At 51.3% G+C, this 15,274-nt stretch overlaps 1 protein-coding gene and 1 long non-coding RNA gene across 3 annotated transcripts in view; one reads left to right on the plus strand and one right to left on the minus strand.

The window, feature by feature from the left end:
- Positions 1–217: 217 nt before the first annotated feature.
- The window catches only part of ARFGAP3 (ADP ribosylation factor GTPase activating protein 3), a 55,551-nt gene continuing 40,494 nt past the window's right edge, over positions 218–15,274 (minus strand). For both annotated transcript variants that reach the window (XM_045466911.1, XM_045466912.1), the window contains 4 exons: positions 10,586–10,709; positions 9,597–9,687; positions 2,704–2,825; positions 218–1,300 (listed from right to left, as the gene is read on the minus strand). In XM_045466911.1, coding sequence (XP_045322867.1) covers positions 1,283–1,300; positions 2,704–2,825; positions 9,597–9,687; positions 10,586–10,709 — 355 coding nt within the window. In that variant the 3' untranslated portion in view covers positions 218–1,282. The remainder of the gene's footprint in view (positions 1,301–2,703; positions 2,826–9,596; positions 9,688–10,585; positions 10,710–15,274) is intronic.
- On the plus strand, positions 1,665–2,397 carry LOC123592065. Its single transcript, XR_006709572.1, has 2 exons — positions 1,665–1,774; positions 2,250–2,397. It is a non-coding gene; the product is annotated as an uncharacterized LOC123592065 (long non-coding RNA).

The following is a 15,274-nucleotide window of genomic DNA, read 5'->3' on the forward strand; positions in this document are numbered from 1 at the left end:
AGGACACCCCACCTGCCACTGCCCTGGGGACAACACCTCAGTTAATGACAGCTGCACATCAGACCCCAAACGTACATGAAAAACAGATCCATCTCTAATTATATCATAGTTCAAATGCATGCCAATGTTATATCATGAGCCCTGATTTACAAGATTCATTACAAAGGCTTTTGTAAAAAAAAAAAAAAAAAAAAAAAAAAAAAAATAGGCAACACGATCTGCTGCAAGGGTTTATTATATTTAGAAGTCTACAAATTTGATCTTTTAAGAAAAATTCACAAAATATTCAGTTGAAACCACATTTCTGGTTCATCAGATTTCAAATATATTTTACTGTGCTGAACAATATATTCTAACGCTGTCTAAAACACAGCCAAATTATTTTTCTTTATTCATTTATACACATTCTGTAATTTTTTGAAAACCAAGATTAAGATAAAAAATATTAACAAAACTACCCAGTTACAACTACTGTTCTCCCATGTACTGAGATATTTCCCGTGGGTCTGTCTTCTTACCTTATTCATTTTAAATTCTGTCCACTATGTCGGTTCGTAAACACACTCAGGAGATTCGCAGCTGACATCTCCCATAAATTCAAACAGCAACACCGTGTCAGAAGATTAATTCCCTTGGCAATGCAGAAGCTTAGCCTTGTTAAAAGTGCTCACTGTAAATTATTTTTGAATTTATAGAATTTATAGATCATACAAAGGGACAGACAGCTTTAAACATTATTTTGAAATCACTGTAACATGTGGAAATACAAATGAAGCAACCTGCCAAATTAGACATTTTTGGTCTGTTGTTTTTATTCTTTGCTCCCTTTTGAATGAAACGTGTGTTGGTGAATTTGGTTTCTCCGGGCCTCTGGAGCATCACTGCTTGGGGTAGCCCTTAGCCCACAGGTCACACGGCACTGAGACCCCCTCCCCCAGTCCCGGAAGGAAGGCTGTCAGCCCTCAGAGGTGGGAGAAGCCCTTGTCTCCAGACCCCCAGCTGCTGGAACCAGATTCCACACAAATAAAGCAAGGCTACACACACATATGCCCAAAGGAGCGCATGGGCAGGAAGGAACGCAAAACAGAAATTACACAAAGCTTCTACTACATCAAAAATGAGAATTTCTCAAAGGAAATATTAGAAATCAGGAATGCATGTATACCATGTGAAAAAGCAGCAGAAAAATCTGCAAAACTGTCCGGTCTTCACTGCGGTCTGCGACGTGCTCACTGGTTCACGTCAAGAGGCCCTTCTGGAAACGCGCGACCCCGCGTGGGTGCTAAGAACCGTAGCGATCCTGGCGAGAGAGAAGCAAGACGCACGTTTGCTCGCGCTCAGCGCCGGTTTCTCCCTCTCACGCGCACCGAACGCTCAGCGTTCCCAAACTGACATCGCAGTGAACACAGAACACCGTCTGGCAGGCATCTGGAACGTACGCCGCCCCCCCCCCATCCCCCCACGCCAAGGAGCTCAAAGAGCCCAGTAACTGGAAGGGGCGTGGCCACAGCCGGGGCTTCCTGATGCCGAGGGACAGGAGGACATCCTGTCCCTGACCCCCGCGGCCACCTGCGGCTCCCGCGCTGTGGGAGGGTCTGTGGGGAGGGGCGCAAAGCATCTGGGGGGTGGGGGTGGGGAGCCAAGTGGGGAGCCTCTCTCTGGGAGGCCGGTGTAACACACGTGGAGTCTGAACCCTGAAATTCTGGCTCAGCTGAGCGACCCTGCAGAAGCAACTTAACCGCCGAACCTCCGATTCTGCGTCTATAAAATAAAGGTATAAAAGAGGGGTACCCTATAAAAGGGGGATGACCGTCCCTAAAATATGGATGTCACCTACGTGGAAGGACTGATGTGGGCTCAGCTGACCTCGGGGACATGAAAAGAGCCCCGTGAATTCCAACCAAAGGTTCTTCTCAACAGCAGCCAAAACAGCAGGAACCTCTGGGTGGAGGGGATTCTCTTCAGTGGGGGCCGCCCCACCCCCTCCCCAAGCGGGGAAGCCCCTTCAGGGGCACCAGAGGCCACACCGATTAGGTCCTACCGCCCGTGGCCACGTTTTCGCATTAGTAGCAGCATCCTCGAACAACAGGACCTACACCAGAAGGTTCACGAAATAAGCCTTAAGAGATGGCCTTCCGCTGTTGTACGTGAGGATGCCCCATCCTTGCCTTATTTCGGAGACCGAAATACCACGTAAATCCCCAAATTAGGGAAGAGTTAAATAAATGTTCTGCATTTTCGCTCAACAGAAGGTAGCTTCTGAAGAATTACACAGAAATGCTCACAGCAGAGCACCACGGAGAATGTCAAATCATCTATACAACCTAATCCTTTTGAGTTCTAAGAAGATGTGCATAGAAATCAAGAACTAAAATAAAGTATGCCGAAACAGTAACACAAGCTGTCCTTGGGATCATGGGCAGTTTTTATCTTCTTCTTCCCATTTCTCTGTTCCAACACAGGAAAGAAGCGGAGCATACAATCAATTCCTGTAACAATTCCTCTAGAGTCATCAACGAGAACATTTAAGCAAAAATAAAAGCCCAATTTCTGGTTTTCATGACGTCCTGGGTTACACCGTAGCAAACATATAAATCAACAACAGGAAATCTAATTTGCCAGCAGGTGAAGAGCGGTCCAAGTTGCATTTTCCAAGCCGGAGCCACCACCCCACTCCGTTCCTGTCCCCCCCGGGGCACTGACCTGAATGGAAGTCATGACGCCGTTAGCGAAGACCGAGAGCTTTCCAGCAACGGATCGCACTCCCTGCTTAAACTGGGCCATGTCAGGCGCAGTGGGCAGCACGCTCGTGAGGTTGTAGCTTCCTGCACACAGAACAGATGCCGTTTGTCACTGGACCGTGGCGACAGGCGGCACAACCGGTGCCCAGGGCACTCCATGACCTTAGAGGGCACAGAATCCCCTCCCCTCCCGCTTCCCGCAAGCAGCAGCTGGGGGGAAGGGAGAAGAACCTTGCGGTGGGGTCAGGACCCTGTTTCAGTGCCAGCCCCACCCTGAACTAGCTGTAAGACCCCGTACGAGAGCAGATGTCGTATTGGGTCTTGGGACCACCAGGGGTTCAAATACTGGCACTGTGTCTCCTAAGCTGTGTGTCTTTGGAGAGCTTTCTCACCCTCTCTGGGCTCCCGGTTCCTCCTCTGAACACAAGATCTGACAGGTAAATACTCGGTAAATGGCAGATGGGTGGACATCTATCTCTAGGTTTTGAGTGCTCAACATCCCCCCCCCCCCCCGCGCTTTTGGTACAAGCCCTCCTCCCTTCTCTTGGGGAGCCCCGTGGACTCCATCCAGAGGGGTGGGCGTGTGACCCAGGCCTGGCCGATCAGAGCCTTCCTGGGACTCCTGTATCTGTCAGGGAGAGGAGCCTTTGCTTGCTCTGGGGCTGCCGGTGGGGATAAGGCACCGCAGCGGCCGCTGTCTCTGTCACCCGCCACTCAGGGCAGGGGAAGCCTGCAGGACAGGAGAACGAGGTTCACTAGGGAGGGGAGCCAAACGTACAGGTGTCTCTCTGAGGCTTTTCTGACTCTGAGCCGGAGCCAAGCTCACCCCCCACCTTGCTTCCTGAGGCCGGAACCAGTGGGATTTCTTTGCTTCGGCTTTGGCGGCCGGCGGAAACATCAGCCTATTTCCACCAGTGCAAGTGAAGCGCATCGGTGGTATCGCACCTGAGCGGCGGCAGCTCCGGAGCAGACAGCCAGGGTTTCGGGCTGAGGCTCCGTCACAGAGGTGTGACAGAAAGCTGGAGGGGCCCCGTGACCGTGAGTGAGCCCAAACCCTGCAGGTCCTAGGGTGCCAAGCCCAGCCACCCCCGCACGACCCAGCCGCACCCACCTGCCCCTTAAGCCACAGAAGCCAGTTCCCTTTCCAAGAAAAAATGGAAGGGACGTGTGTATCTTTCCACACGGACGCCGCCCAGAAGGGACAGTGTGGATCCCCAGCACGGCTCCCGTGCCCACCATGCAGGGAGGGGCCGCCGGTGCGGGTTCCTCCCCTCTCTGCCTCCAGCTGACTTGCTATTCATTTTTAATTTTGTTTTTATTTCTTTCAAACATTTTATTTTTGAGAGACAGACCGTGAGCAGGGGAGGGGCAGAGAAAGAAGGAGACACAGAAGCCGAAGCAGGCTCCAGGCTCCGAGCCGTCAGCACAGAGCCCGACGCAGGGCTCGAACCCATGAGCTGAGACCACGACCTGAGCCGAAGTCGGATGCTCAACCGACTGAGCCACCCAGGCACCCCTCCAGCTGACTTTTTAAAGTTTTGCAGGCCTTGGCCAATAAAAGAGTGGAGGCCCAGCCTGGACGCTGGATCTGGGTTCAAATCCTAGCACAGCCGCTCACCAGTGTTGCTACTGGCCTGCAGATGGGTCGTCATAGCAAACAGGAAGCTAGTATGAGATCCTGAGTGTGCAGAGGCAGGGTCACGGCTGCGCCACTACCTGGAGAGGTCCACAGCGGCTGGGTAGGTCTGGACCAGAGGTCACAGGAGGGACCTTAGCAGAAGCACCTCCACTTACAAGTTTCCAACTTGGGAAATTTTAAAAATTTTTTTTAATGTTTATTTAGTTTTGAGAAGCAGAGAGAGACAGCATGAGCAGGGGAGGGGCAGAGAAAGAGAGAGACACAGAATCTGACACAAGAGTCAGGCTGTGAGCTGTCAGCACAGAGCCCGACACGGGGCTCGAACCCACGAACCGCAAGATCGTGACCTGAGCCGGAGCTGGACGCTGAACCGACAAAGCCACCCTGGCGCCCCTCCAACTTGAGAAGCGCTTAAAGAAGAGAGCACAGCTAAGGCGGGACAGCTCTGGGACCATGATCTCTCACCGACTAGGTACAGTCCCCAGGTGCCCTGAGATGGCGGCCCATCCCCTAGAGTCCTCCCTCTCCTCTCCTCCCCTTCTCTGTACAGAGCTCCCAAATTCTAACCCTTGCAACAAGGTGTGTTCAGGTGACAGGGTTCTGGCCAATGGGATGTAAGCCGAAGTGCCATCCAGGGCTGAGGCCTGCCCTTTTCCCTGCCTCTTCCTGCTAGCCGGGATGCAGATGGGATGGCTAGGGCTGGAGCAACCATATTGGGCATGAGGTGAAGTATGGAGAGGAGGTCATGAGCAACAAGAGGAGAAGGGCCTAGGTCCTTGGCATCTGGGAACATAGCACATGTCCTGAACTGCCCCCCCAGAGTCCCATGTAAGGGGGAAACGAACTCAGATCTGATTTAGCCTCTGTTATCGTGCATCTTTACTCCTTACTTAATCCTCACTATCCATCTAAGTCCTGGGAGTGTAAGCAGCCTGCCAACTCCTGAGCGGGTGTCAGGTCTCTGGCAGGGAGGTGGCTTCCCACCCTCCGCCTGCAGGTGTGCTGCCTGCAAACCTGTGAAAGCTGATTGAAGGTCTCCCGTGTCTGTGAGGTCTCCCTCCTCCTCTCGTATCTGGGTGCCGTGTCTCCTTTGAGGGCCGCCCAGGGAAGCAGAGCCCCAGTGCGCTCAGACTACACAATGGGCTTCAGGAAATGACGGCTCAAGCTGCTTCCTCAGGAAGAGGCTCCCTGACCTATGGTCTAGGTCAGGTGCCCGGTCTCCCTGCTATCTATCTGTCCCCATTACACCCCCAGCGGGCTTGGTGCTGAGGACATCATCACAAACCTGCTTTTCCAGAGCTTACTGCCTACTGGGGAAGGCAGACAATCAACCGATAACAGCACCGGGAGAGCTCGGCCAGCAGTTAGAGGCCACCGAGGCAGTCCAGGCACGAGTGGCTGCGGCGGAGCCGAAGCCGGTGGCAGTGGGGTGGGTGAGTCTGAGTGTCCCGAGGAGGCTTAGGGACCAACTGGCAGCGGGGGGCTGGGAAAGAGAGAAATTAAGGCTGATTCCCAGGTTTCTGGCTCAGGCAACCGAAAAGGTGGCAAGACAGAGACAGAGGCCCCGGAGTGTCCAGGCCGGGGGACGGGGCCTGCCGAGCCACGCCGCGTTAAGTGGTTGGCGTGGAGGCCCTGTATCAGTCGGGAAGGCCAAGTGACACCGTGCTAGCACCTCACTGTGCCCGCCACGGGCCGGCAGGGGGTCCGCCTTGCACAGTCACCCGAGATGGGGACCCATGGGGCCGTCTCTCGGTGGAAGCCTCGGAGGCCACCTCCGCACAGAAGGAACCACGGCAATGTGCACACGGCGCCTGACACTGGCCACGTGACATCACAGCCGGGGCAGGGGACGTTCCTGTTTGTGCCGGAAGGGGCACGAGCACAGTGAGGACCGCGGCTCCCGCGCTCAGCTGGCTGAGGGACCCGCTGACCGGCACCCCTGCTTCCAGGGCTCCTTCATTACCCGTCCATTCGTTCACTCAAAAGACGCCTCCTGAGGGCTTTCCCTGTGCCAGGCATGCCAGCTGCCAGGGGACGGAGATGAAAACGGACAGGTCCTGTCCCCAAAGAGCTTAGGGTCCAGTCCGGCGGGGGGGGGGGGGGTTCATCAGATGGCCTCTACCCTGGTGACAGCAGAGGACGCCCGGAGCGTGCACCCAGGGCTGGAGCAGGAAAACGCTGGGAACGGAGCCTGGAAAGGCCCACAGGAGCTGAGAGCCAAGCGGCAGGGAGCAAGGGCAGGATGTGAAACCTGGGCCGACCAGAGACTTCTGGGTAGAATCAGCCCGGAGAAGGGAGAAGGGGTAGCTGCAGGAGGTGGGAGGGTGGCGCTGCGGAAGCCCGAGGAGCCCAGGACGGTGCCCTGGCTCCTCAAACAATCGATTTTCAGTAGACGATCACGTACCCGTTTCCCTGAAATGGGGACGAAGGGAGAGAAGAAAGGGTTTCCAACATGACACGAGTGACGAGTTTAATAACAAACAGAGCACGGCAGTGACCTCTCTGCCACCCGCACAGCAGCCCTGTGCCCGAGTGACGAGACTCCGGCCGACTCCGGGTCGGCGACGCCACGGCGCAGCTGTGACAAACACATTCACCGCCTGACCAAACAAAATCACGTGGCTGCGGACTGAGGCCGGTGCTTGGAGATCTGCAGGCCCCGAAGAGGTCGCATGCCTGGACCGCGGGCCTGAGTAAGGAGGAAAGAAGAGAGCAGCCAAGGTGCCCCAAGGGGACAAAGCACACGGGTGCACGGAGCAAACGAGCGAGTGGAGCCTAGGAGAGAAGGGCCTCAGCGTCTCTGGCCCTCCCGGTGGACACGCTCAGATTCAAATAACCGGAGTCATTTTCTCAAAAGAAAAACCCCGAGGGGACAGACTGGGCTTGGAGCTTCTGTTCTCCCAAAGCTGCCTCTGTTCTGTCATTCAGTGCCCTGAGTGGCTGCCTCCCGACACAGGACCCAGGTGATGGCAGTCCCACCTCCCCCAGCTGACCCTGCTCTGGGAGGGTGGCCACAGGGACCGGCGCTATGCCAGGCTGGTGGCAGGTGCTTATGTGTGTTTTTCATCTGGTCCTTCCGGTATCCTGAAAGGGAAGGGCCCTTGACAAATGTCCAGGCTGCTGGATTAAACACATCCCCAGGAAGCATTTTGTTTCACCAGGAGGCATTTCGAATCTGGAGTCATTCCCCAGTCCCCCCACCACAATGAAATTATAAAGTATACCATGATCTCCTCAATGACTGAGATTTCACAGATGGGAAAGCTTCTAAGATAAGAAACCAGCTTTTGCTGTTTGCCAAAATGCACTCTTGACAAAAAGTAAATATTTAATAAGAGTTGTTCAATGCACTTACACTTATGGTCATTACCGAAGGCAACTTTTATGATGTGCTTGATGGAAGATGCCGAACGAGGGTGACCACGGTATGAGCCGTGGGCTTGGATGGAGGAGGGAGCACGGAGACCGGCGGCGGGGGTGGGGGGTGGGGGTGGCACCCTTTCTGTGACCCTGAGTTTGGGACCCACACAGGGCCCAAACAATTAAAGAACCTTTGTTCTCTGAAAGGGGACAGGAAAGTGTACATGGGCCGGCCACAATTTTCCTTCAACAATTGGAAAGAGTTTTCATTTGATCTCCAAATGTTTTTTTTTCCTTTTTTAAACAAACAGGGTTTCAGAGTGAAACTTCCAATAACCTGAATTACAAAATCACACACAGCTGGTTGGGGCGGGGGACGACTTTCAACACCTGAGGTTCTGAGGGGCTGACCTGATACCCTTGGGGGGGGGGAGGCGGGGCTGTGGGGATGCTCCCCTGCTCCCCTCCGAAGGGCGCAGGGCCAGCACCCCTCCACCTGGGAAGGCGGCCACAAGAGGAAGTCCCGACAAGAGATAAGAATACAAGTCCAGGAGCCACCCTGCTCCCCCCGGACTCGGTGCAGAAGGCAGCCCAGGGAGCGGCCCGAGAGCCGCAGCCCCACCGAGCACCCCTGCCTGGTGGGCTCCCTACAGCAGCTGAGGCCCTGGCCCCCACCTGCCCCTGGGGCCCTGTATCCCCTGGGTGGAGAGCTCCTTCCCACGGCAGCAAGCAGCCTGGTGTGCTTACTGAACCTGAGGGCCACAGTGGATCTTCCAGCCTCCCCCACACCCCAGCACTGAAGGTTCCAGGCACTCGGGTCTGTCCCACGACCTTCTCTCTTGAGGCTGTTTCTCGCTGTACTCAGAAAACAGTTGTTCTCTGCGGCTGCCCATGCTGGTCACCTGTGCCCAGGCCTGGCTCCTCCAGGTTTGGGGACGAGGGGGAGCAGGTGGTCCTGGGCCTGGAGCATTTGGCTCTGGAGGTCCCCTCCCCCTGGGCTCTCCCGCCGAGTGGGTTCCTGAAGTGACTTCAGAGGACACCGCTCCTTTAATGCGAGCTGTGACGAAGGAAGAACACACAGCCTTCCCTTCGCCCTTGGCCAGGCTGAGGCCTGGGTAGGACTCAGTCGTGGCTCAGGGACCCAGAGGCACAAGCAGAGACCGGCTCGGCTCTGGACGTCCAGGATGGGCCCATGCTCCGAGGTGCACTCCCTGGGGCTCCCCGGCATCTCTCGTCCCTGGGGTCTGCACCCTAAGAGGGCTGGGGAGACAGGAGATTCCTCTGCACCTGCCTGTTTCCACAGCCACATTCTGCCTTCCCTCGAAGACTGAGCCTGGTGAAGTCCCCTGCTCTACCTGCCTCTGTCTCCCCTGGGTGTCAGGCACCCAGGTGGCACTTCACACATAGTACCTCACTTAAGCCTCAGTGCCATCTTGCGCGGGATGTAGTATCTCCCCGCTTCACAGAGCAGGAGTCTGGGAAGACTGGAAAATGACATGAAACACTCAAGGTCTCAGGCAGGGAGCGGTCAGTGACAGCTAGGAGCCCAGGGCCGTCCACCCGCGGGGCTGTGATACCACACAAATCGGACACAGCCTTTGCACTGGACCAGGAAACACGTTCCAGGAAGATGACTTCTCTGGCAACCCGGGGACGTCGCTTAAATGTCCTGACCCGGTCTCCTCACACGCCAGGCCTGAAACGGTAACTTCTGCTCTGTTCACAGAGGGGGTAAGAGCATCACGTGACGGTTGCGGATGATCTTGGAAAAGTAAAAAGTTCTATGCAGAGAAAACGTACTCATGCCGTAGACACGGCGGGCACCAACCTTGTTGGCAGCCCCGCCCCCCCATTACCTGCCGTCTGCTTCCTCTGCTCGTCAAACAGATCCGCTGAGCTTATGGAGGAACTCGCCGAAAGCCTCTCCAGCCGAGCCCTGGTTTCATACTAGAGAAGACAAGGAATAGGAAACATCAGGCTCCAAAGGCTGTGAGCAATTCTGCAAAAAGAATCAGCGAGGAGCTGTCAGTTCACAGCTGCTCAGGGCAGGGGAACCAGAGAGCAGCAGGGCACCTCTGTCGCGGCGCTGTGCCCACCAGCGGCCAGCAGAGGCCACTGCACGGCTGCCCACATCGGCTCTGCTCCGTGACTTTCAAAGTAGACTTAAATGTTGCCAGCTTTAAAATAAGGCAGCTTTTAGGGGGTGGTCAGAGCAAGCGGTAACTCTAAGCTCCTGAAGTGCCGGGCAAAGCTCTGTTGCTACGAAATAGACTCAGTGCCTTTAGGAAGCGGCCCCCTGTGTCGCCCAAGAAACCTGGCAGTGACGCGCGCCTCCGAGAGCTTTGGCAAAAGCACACCAGCACCCCGACATTAGAAAAAACCTTAGGCCTCTCCATTGCCGTATGGTCCTTCTGTGTAGCAAGACTCCTCTAAGGCGAGAGGCAACAACCTGAAAATAAATATATATACCCTCCCCGAACATATCTATATACGCCATTTAACTCATTAATAATCATTAAAAAGTTAAGTAAATGACAGCTGTATCAAAAATCGCCTGAAATTTTTTCCAAACATATTAAATAGATGTGTGTTCACAACACTGAGAAAGGAATCAGAGAAACGTGAGACACGGTCCCTACCTTCTAGCCTCTTCTCCAGCTGGGGCAGTGAGGGGGAGGAGTCAGGAGGACCTGGGTTTGAGTCCCGACTCCATCACCTTGGGCCCAGGGGCCTCTCACAGTCTGAGTCCCTCCCACTCTGCGCCTATCACCTCCTCCCCCGGCTCCCAGGTCCCTGCTAGCTTCCTGCTCAATAGGGCTCACACACAAACTCTCTGGACACTTACATCAGCTTGGGCTTGTCTTCCAAAGTACATATCTGATGAAATGGCTTTGACATTGCCAAACTTCTTCTGGGCTTCATCTGTGTTCTCAACTGGCTCATAGTCTGGCTTACGGCGGGCAGTAGGTCTATAATTAAACACAGGCAGAACCGGAGCGACGTCAGCAAGACGGCGAAGTAGGGAGTTTTCTACCATCGTCCCCCTACAGAACACTGATTTTGACAACTGTCCACAGACAGGACGCAGGGGTGCAGCAGAGAGATTCCAACACACTGTTGGGAGTAAAATGATCCAAGACTGGGCACAAGAAAGAGGGTAAGAGGCCCAGTTTCACCTTCCCTGAGTCACCCCTCTCCCCGGGCGGCACAGCTCAGTACCAAGAGAGAGCCCCCTGGCCTGCAATATCTCCCATGGGGGAAAGTGAGAGGCTGGTGGGCGGGAGCCCGATTTCCCCTGCTGGGTGGGACACTGCAGAAAATGCCCCTTCGTTCCCACCCCATCCGGAGTACTGAGGTGATCTGCGTGGCTTAGGGGCCGGGAGAGGCTGGAGCACAGCAGCCAGGGCTCAGAACTCAAAGGCACGTAGGTCCCACCGACCATTTCGTGGACGCCACGAGGAAGCCTGCTCACAAGCGGCTGGGTACGCTTTGCCCGTGGAGCTCCCCGCTGGCCCACGGATGCCTTCCAACGCTCTGTGCACCTCACCCACACGTCTCCCACCTTCATAGTCGGTTCCCTGCACAAGCCCCCACAGATGGCGAGGACAAGCCTTTGAGCACGTGCAGAAAGCCAGCCTGCTCTGGGACTGGGAGGAAGTACACAAAGGAGCATTTCCGGGCACCAAGGGAGAGTACACAGGAGGCTCGAGCACCTGGCCTGGCCTTGTGGGATTGAGAGATGGCATTCATCTTAAGAATCCAGCCCCAAAAGGGAACGAGTAGTATATTTCCATAGAAAAGGTCTGAGAAAGCTTCAGGATCCCTAGCAGGGCTGCTGGTGAAGGCATTTCTCACCCCAAGCCAGTCGGTAGAGACAGGAGGAGGTGACTCTCCTTCTAATGTGAAGACAGCAACACAAGAAGCCAAGCGGCATGAAAAATCAAGGAAACGCGACACCACAAAGGGAACACGGTCATTTTCCAATAACTGATCCCAAAGAATCGGCTGACAAAGATTTCAAAATAACTGTTTTAAAGAAGCTCAGCAACCTATGAGAACACACACAACTCAACGAAGTCAGGAAAATAACACACAAACAGAATAAGAAGTTCAACACAGAGACGGAAATCACAAAAAAGAACCAAACAGAGACTCTGGAGCTGAAGAATACAACAGAGGACATCAACAGCAGACTGAGTCAAGCAGAAGGATTTGTGAACTCGAAGACAGGTCATTTCAAATCATCCTGTCAGAGGAAAAAAAAAAAAGAAAAAAGAATAAAACAGAGTGAAGAAAGCCTACATGAATTATGGGACACCGTAAGAAACTAATTTACGCATTATAGGAGGCCCATCAAGAGAAGAGAGGGCAAAACGGGCAAAAAGCTTATTGCAAGAAATAACAGCTAAAAACTTCCCAGATCTGGAGAGAGATATGGACATTCGGGTACACGAAGCTCAAAAGTCCTCAAAGAGATTCAACCCAAAGAGATCTTTACCAAGACACATTATAATAAAACTGTTAAAAATCAAAGACAAAAAGAGAGAAAGATAAATACCATACGATTCAACTCATAAAAGAAATCTTAAAAAAAAAAACATGAATAAACAAACAAAAAAAGAGCAGAATCAGAAGTATAAATATAGACACAGACAAATGATGGCTGTCAGACAAAACGGGGGTGGGGGGGGTGGGAGAATGAGCCAAACGGGTGAAGGGGAGAGGGAGATACAGGCCCCCAGTTATGAAATGAGTAAGTCATGGGAATAAAGGTAAAGCATAAGGGGGAAAAAAAAAGAATGTTTAAATTTTTTTGTTTTTTGTTTTTGTTTTTCCCCCCGAAAAAGAATTTTTAAAGCAACAAGAGAAGAGAAACTCATCATGTACAGTGGAATCCCTGGGAGACCATCAGCAGATTTCTCAGCAGAAACCTAGCAGGGCCAGGAGACAGGGGAAGGATATATTCGAAGTGAAAAACAAACAAACAAGCAAACCCTGCCAACCAAGAGACGTGTGTCACTGAAATCCTAAAAGGAGTCTTGGAAGCTGAACTGATGAATGCTACTTAGTAACATAAAAACATGAAAGTATAAAACTCACTGATGGAGGTAAGTGTACAGTCAAATTCACAATACTTGAATGCTGCAATGGTGGTGTATAAATCGCTTACCTCTGTATAAAAGTTAAAAAACAAAAATGGTAAAAATAACTACAGCTACATTAATTTATTACTGGATATACAATATAAGAAGGAGTAAATTACGACATCAAAAACATAAAATGTAAAGGGGGTAGAGTAGAAGGGTAGAATTCTTGTATGTAATCTAGGTTAAGTTGTTATCCACTTAAAATAGACTGTTATAGGGGCGCCTGGGTGGCTCAGTTAGTTGAGCATCTGACTTGAGCTCAGGTCATGATCTCGCAGTTCGTGAGTTTGAGCCCTGCGTTGGGCTCTGTGCTGACAGCTATAGGCTGTTTATAGACTGCTATAATTACAAGATGTTTTATGTAAGCCTCACGGTAATCATAAAGCAAAAATCTATAGTATACACACAAAAGAGAAAGAGAAAGAAATCATAACATACCACTATGGAAAGTCATCAGTTCACAAAGGAAGACAGCAAGAGAGGAAGAAAGGAACAAGGGAAGCACCAAACAGCCAATGAACAATTACTAAGATGGCATTAGTAAATCCTTACCTATCGATAGTTGCTTTAAACATAAATGGACTAAATTCACCAACCAAAAGACACTGAGTGGCCAGATGGATTAAAAAACAAGGTCCAACGGCATGTTGCCTACAAGAGACTCTCTTCAGCTTGAAGAACACACATAGGCAGAAAGTAAAGGGACTGAAAAAGATACTCTACGCAAATGTAAACCAAGAGAGAACAGGGATAGCCACATTTATATCAGATGAAGTGCACTTTAAGCCAAAAACTGTAACAAGGAACAAAGGTCATTATATAACTATATAAATGTGTGTGTGTGTGTGTGTGTGTGTGTATGTATATATACATATACATATATATATATATATATATACGCACATATATGATCAATTATAAACATATATGTACCCAACATTGGAGCACCTAAATATATGATATAAATATTAACAGATCAGAAGGGAGAAATAGTACTGTAATCACATAGGAGACTTCAGTATCCCACTTTCAATAATGGACAGATCATCCTGAAAGAAAATCAAGACAAACTGGACTTCAACAGCATTTTAGACCAAATGGACAGACACATTCAAGACACTCCATCCAATAGCAGCAGAACACACATTCTCAAGCACACATAGAACATTCTCCAGGACAAATATATGTTAGGTCACAAAATAAATTTAAATCATACGTTATGTTTAAGAAAGTTGAAATCATATAAAGTGTCCTTTCCAACCATAATGGTTGCAAGTAGAAATCAGTGATTGGAGAGGAACACTGGAAAATTCACAAATATATGGAAATTAAACAACACATTCCTGAACAACCAGTGGGTCAAGGAAGAGATCAAAAGGGAAATAAAAAAATATCTTGAAACAAATGGAAATGGAAACACAACACACCCAAACTCATGAAACACAGCAAAAGCAGTTCTAAAAAGGAAGTTTATGGCCACCAGGTATCTGAAAAGATGCTCAACATCACTCATCATCAGGGAAATGCAAGTCAAAACCACAATGAGATGTCACCTCACACCCGTTTGGATGGCAAGTACCAAAAGAGATAAGTATGGAGGGGAATTGGGGAAAAGGGAACCCCTGTAGGCTGTTGGTGAGAACGCAAATTAGCAGAGCCATACAGAGAACAGTATGGAGGTCGGTCCCTCAAAAAATTAAGAATAGAGGGGCGCCTGGGTGGCTCAGTCGGTTAAGTGTCCGATTTCGGCTCAGGTCATGATCTCGTGGTTCGTGAGTTCGAGGCCCACATCGAACTCTGTGCTGACAGCTCGGAGCCTGGAGCCTGCTTTGGATTCTGTGTCTCCCTCTCTGTCTGCCCTTCCCCCGCTCGCTCTCTCTCTCTCTCTCTCTCTCAAAAATAAACATCAAAAAATTAAAAAAATACAAATAAAAAACAGAACTACTATTTGATCTGCAATCCCACTTCTGGATTTGTATCTGACACAAACAAATCAGTATCTCGAAGAAATCTCTGTGCTGCCATGTTCACAGCAGCATTGTTCACAGCAGCCAAGATACGTGTCCATTGATGGATGAATGGATAAAGAAAATATATATACAGTGGAACATTATTCAGCCATTAAAAAAAGGAGATCCGGGGGCGCCTGGGTGGCGCAGTCGGTTAAGCGTCCGACTTCAGCCAGGTCATGATCTCGCGGTCCGTGAGTTCGAGCCCCGCGTCGGGCTCTGGGCTGATGGCTCAGAGCCTGGAGCCTGTTTCCGATTCTGTGTCTCCCTCTGTCTCTGCCCCTCCCCCGTTCATGCTCTGTCTCTCTCTGTCCCAAAAATAAATAAAAACTTTGAAAAAAAAATTTTTTAAAAAAAAAAAAGGAGATCCGGCCATTT

The sequence above is a fragment of the Leopardus geoffroyi genome, chromosome B4 (assembly GCF_018350155.1).
Source record: "Leopardus geoffroyi isolate Oge1 chromosome B4, O.geoffroyi_Oge1_pat1.0, whole genome shotgun sequence".
In the NCBI taxonomy this organism is placed as follows: Eukaryota; Metazoa; Chordata; class Mammalia; order Carnivora; family Felidae; genus Leopardus; species Leopardus geoffroyi.